This window comes from Leucopleurus acutus, assembly GCF_964270905.1.
Source record: "Leucopleurus acutus genome assembly, chromosome: 14".
Classification (NCBI taxonomy): domain Eukaryota; kingdom Metazoa; phylum Chordata; class Mammalia; order Artiodactyla; family Delphinidae; genus Leucopleurus; species Leucopleurus acutus.
In genome coordinates, this window is record NC_139156.1 from 27370331 (window position 1) to 27373245 (window position 2915).

Here is a 2915-nt window from a genome sequence, read left to right on the forward strand (position 1 = left end):
CTTTCACGTCCGTGTCCCTTTGGCCGGTTCCCTACCTCTGAAGTCCTCCACAGCTGCTGCCCCCGCCGCCTCCCCTCCGCGCCGCCCCTCGCCGATGCGGTTTTTCTCGATCATCTCCTCGCCACTACCGCCCCTCCACTGCCCCTCCTCGTCGTCCTCATCTCTGCGGCCGCCTGCGTCCCTTCCGTAGTCCCTCTCCTCTGAGCCCCCTGCTAGAGGACCGCTCCGCCGCTCCTTCCCTCAAGGGGACACCAGGCAACCTGAGCACCACTCCTTCGCTCCCGCCGAGCTCCGCGCTCAGAGGGACGCCCGCCGCGCCTCCGCCGCGTGGCTTTCTCGGCTCCACTGCTAGGAGCTCCGCCCCTCCTGACCCCGGCCCCGAGTCACCACTTTCCTCTTGCCCCTGTTGCCTGCAACATGGGTCACTCGCGCCACTAGCCACGACCTCGGAAACAAAACTGCCGCGGCGCCAGTGTTCCAGGAAGCGGAAGCCTCGGGTTAGTCCCGCCCCCACACTGAGAGGCCGGGCTCGACGGCTTCGGAGCTGCGGCCATGACGGCGCGCGGGAGCGCGAGCCGCTTCCTGACCAGTGTCCTGCACAACGGGCTGGGTCGCTACGTGCAGCAGCTGCAGCGTCTCAGTTTTAGCCTCAGCCGTGACGCGCCCTCGTCCCGCGGCGCCAGGTGAGCCGGGGAAGGGCGCGGACGTGCGACTCCATGCCGAGGTTGCCCCGGGTCAGGAGTCACCTTGCTCACCCTTATCCGGTCCCTCAGGGAGTTCGTGGAACGAGAGGTGACCGACTTCGCCCGCAGGAACCCCGGGGTCGTAATATACGTGAACCCGCGGCCGTGCTGCGTGCCCAGAGTAGTGGCCGAATACCGTAAGTGGGGCCGGACGAGGGCTGGAGGGAGGCGTCGTGGGGCTCGGCCCGCTTGCCTGCCGCTCGTGTGACCCCTGACCCGCTTCCTCTTATCTCCACCTCCGTTCGGCCAGTTAACGGGTCTGTGCGCGAGGAGAGCATCCACTGCAAGTCGGTCGAGGAGATCGCCACGCTGGTGCAGAAGCTGGCGGACCAGTCGGGCTTGGACGTGATCCGCATCCGCAAGCCCTTCCACACGGACAGCCCTAGCATCCAGGGCCAGTGGCATCCCTTCACCAACAAACCGACAACGCTGGGCGGGCTGCGCCCTCGAGAGAGGTCCAGGATCCTGCCCCAGCCTAGCGGCTAACACAATGAAGAGTTGCTCCACCTACTCCAGCCCCAGGGTTTGGACTCTGACCCCAGTAGAGGCGGTTCTTCCTTCTGGTTTGGTTCACGGGAGACAGATGGAGCCCCCCAAAGGGGAAGCTGATGCCAAAGCTTTTGCTTGGGATAAAGAAGAGCTGCCTGTTTCTTTTTGATGTACCCTGTGAGGGGCAGAGACTGAGTCTCCTAATTCTGATCCAGCTGACATCTCTGAAACCCGAGAGTCTTCAGATTTTACTGGATCTTCATTTCTTAAATCCAGATCTCAAATCACAGTGAGAGGATTTAAGGCTGGCTTCTGAAGAATCCCTTATGTCCTGTTTTTGCAGCCATTGACCAAGAGAGAGCTAGTACCTTATACCCTGCTGTGAGCATGTCATTGGGCTAGGTCCTTTATATCTGTGAATGTTTGTGTGCAGATTAGAAAACTGAAGTTAATAAACTTGTCAAGGTCACACTTGAAGTCTGCTTCAAAATATGCACATATTTAAACTATAATGCCATTTTTTATCTTAAAACCAGAAGCAAAATGAATAATAACTCTTCAGGATGGTGTAGTATCAAAGGCCACGTGATTAATCTAGGCTTGACCCTTGGAGAGAGTGAGTCTCAGGCCAGCTGATAAATAGGCAGCATCTTCTAGGCTTAGCTAAAAATGAGGTGAGGGATGGGGGGAGATGGTGAGAAAAAGAGCCAGGAGGTAAAAACCTAGAAACTGTTGTATGAATTCTTGAACTGTCGTAATTTTGTTTGTCATCCCCTTATCACCATGATCAATAAATAGTGAGAGCCTTTAAAAAAGGACTGTACCTGCCCAGGACAGTCAGGATGGAAGCTGAGGAGCCCAATTTCCTCTGCAAATGGCTTTATGGGAAGCAAAGCCAACCCTGCAGCACCTTTACCATAGGCTCAGAAGCCTGTCCCCTGGTGGTCAGGAGAAGACCAGTCTAGACCAAGCAGACCACTCATAGCTGTGGGGAAGGAGGGTATTTATTAACCAACAGTGGGGGGAGGAACTGAACCCAGCCTCCCCACCCTGTCACATGCCTCTCCCGCCTCCCTGGGTCGTGAGCGGGGGCATTCCTAAAGAATGGTAGCCGGTTTACAATAAATACATTCATTGTGGGGTAGAGGGGGGAGAGGCTGGGTGAAGGGCAGTAAAAATCCCGTGGGACTCCACGTTCTCAGCTACAAAAATAACAGTCACCCTCACTCAAGGGGAATGGGGGAGCTCAGTCAGGTTTTGATTGTCCCATATGGGCCTGGAGACTTCAGAGGCCCCTGGACCCTGAAAGTGCCCCGGTGAGGTAGGACAGGGGTGGGAGCCAAGCATCCAAACTCCCAGCCTCTTATCCTTTGCATAGTTCCAAGAACGGGCTTCATGTGCCAGGTGAGACATCAGATCTCTTCTCCCCCTGCTCTGGTCTAGGGGTAGCAAATGTTTGGTCCACAAAAGGGAGGCTGGCTCATTGAGTGCAGTGTTGGTCACCCATCCTAAGGAAGTGTCTGTGAGGACAGCTAAATGGGAGAGAGCTCTCCCTCTGAAATGTTCATGGATCAAACCCAACAGACACAGGTCCAGCGCAGCAAGGGGAGGCTCAGAAGGTGCACGTGAGTGGAAATGTAAGCACATGTTCATGAGGAACACCATGCCTGGAACTGTCTCTGT

The 2915-nt window shown here is 56.4% G+C and overlaps 1 protein-coding gene across 1 annotated transcript; it reads left to right on the top strand.

The window, feature by feature from the left end:
- The first annotated feature begins 523 nt into the window (after positions 1 to 523).
- Positions 524 to 2131, top strand: MRPL43 (mitochondrial ribosomal protein L43). Its single transcript, XM_082854875.1, has 3 exons — positions 524 to 683; positions 774 to 880; positions 994 to 2131. Exons 1-3 carry the CDS (start codon positions 553 to 555, stop codon positions 1227 to 1229), a joined length of 474 nt encoding a protein of 157 aa, XP_082711001.1. The 5' UTR covers positions 524 to 552; the 3' UTR covers positions 1230 to 2131.
- Positions 2132 to 2915: the final 784 nt, after the last annotated feature.

Excerpts from the sequence above, each read along its gene's own strand:
- MRPL43 (XM_082854875.1), top strand. The coding sequence starts at position 553 with ATGACGGCGCGCGGGAGCGCGAGCCGCTTCCTGACCAGTGTCCTGCAC. Across the intron at positions 684-773 it reads CCCTCGTCCCGCGGCGCCAG|GGAGTTCGTGGAACGAGAGG; the intron begins GTGAGCCGGGGA and ends CCGGTCCCTCAG. Across the intron at positions 881-993 it reads CAGAGTAGTGGCCGAATACC|TTAACGGGTCTGTGCGCGAG; the intron begins GTAAGTGGGGCC and ends CCGTTCGGCCAG.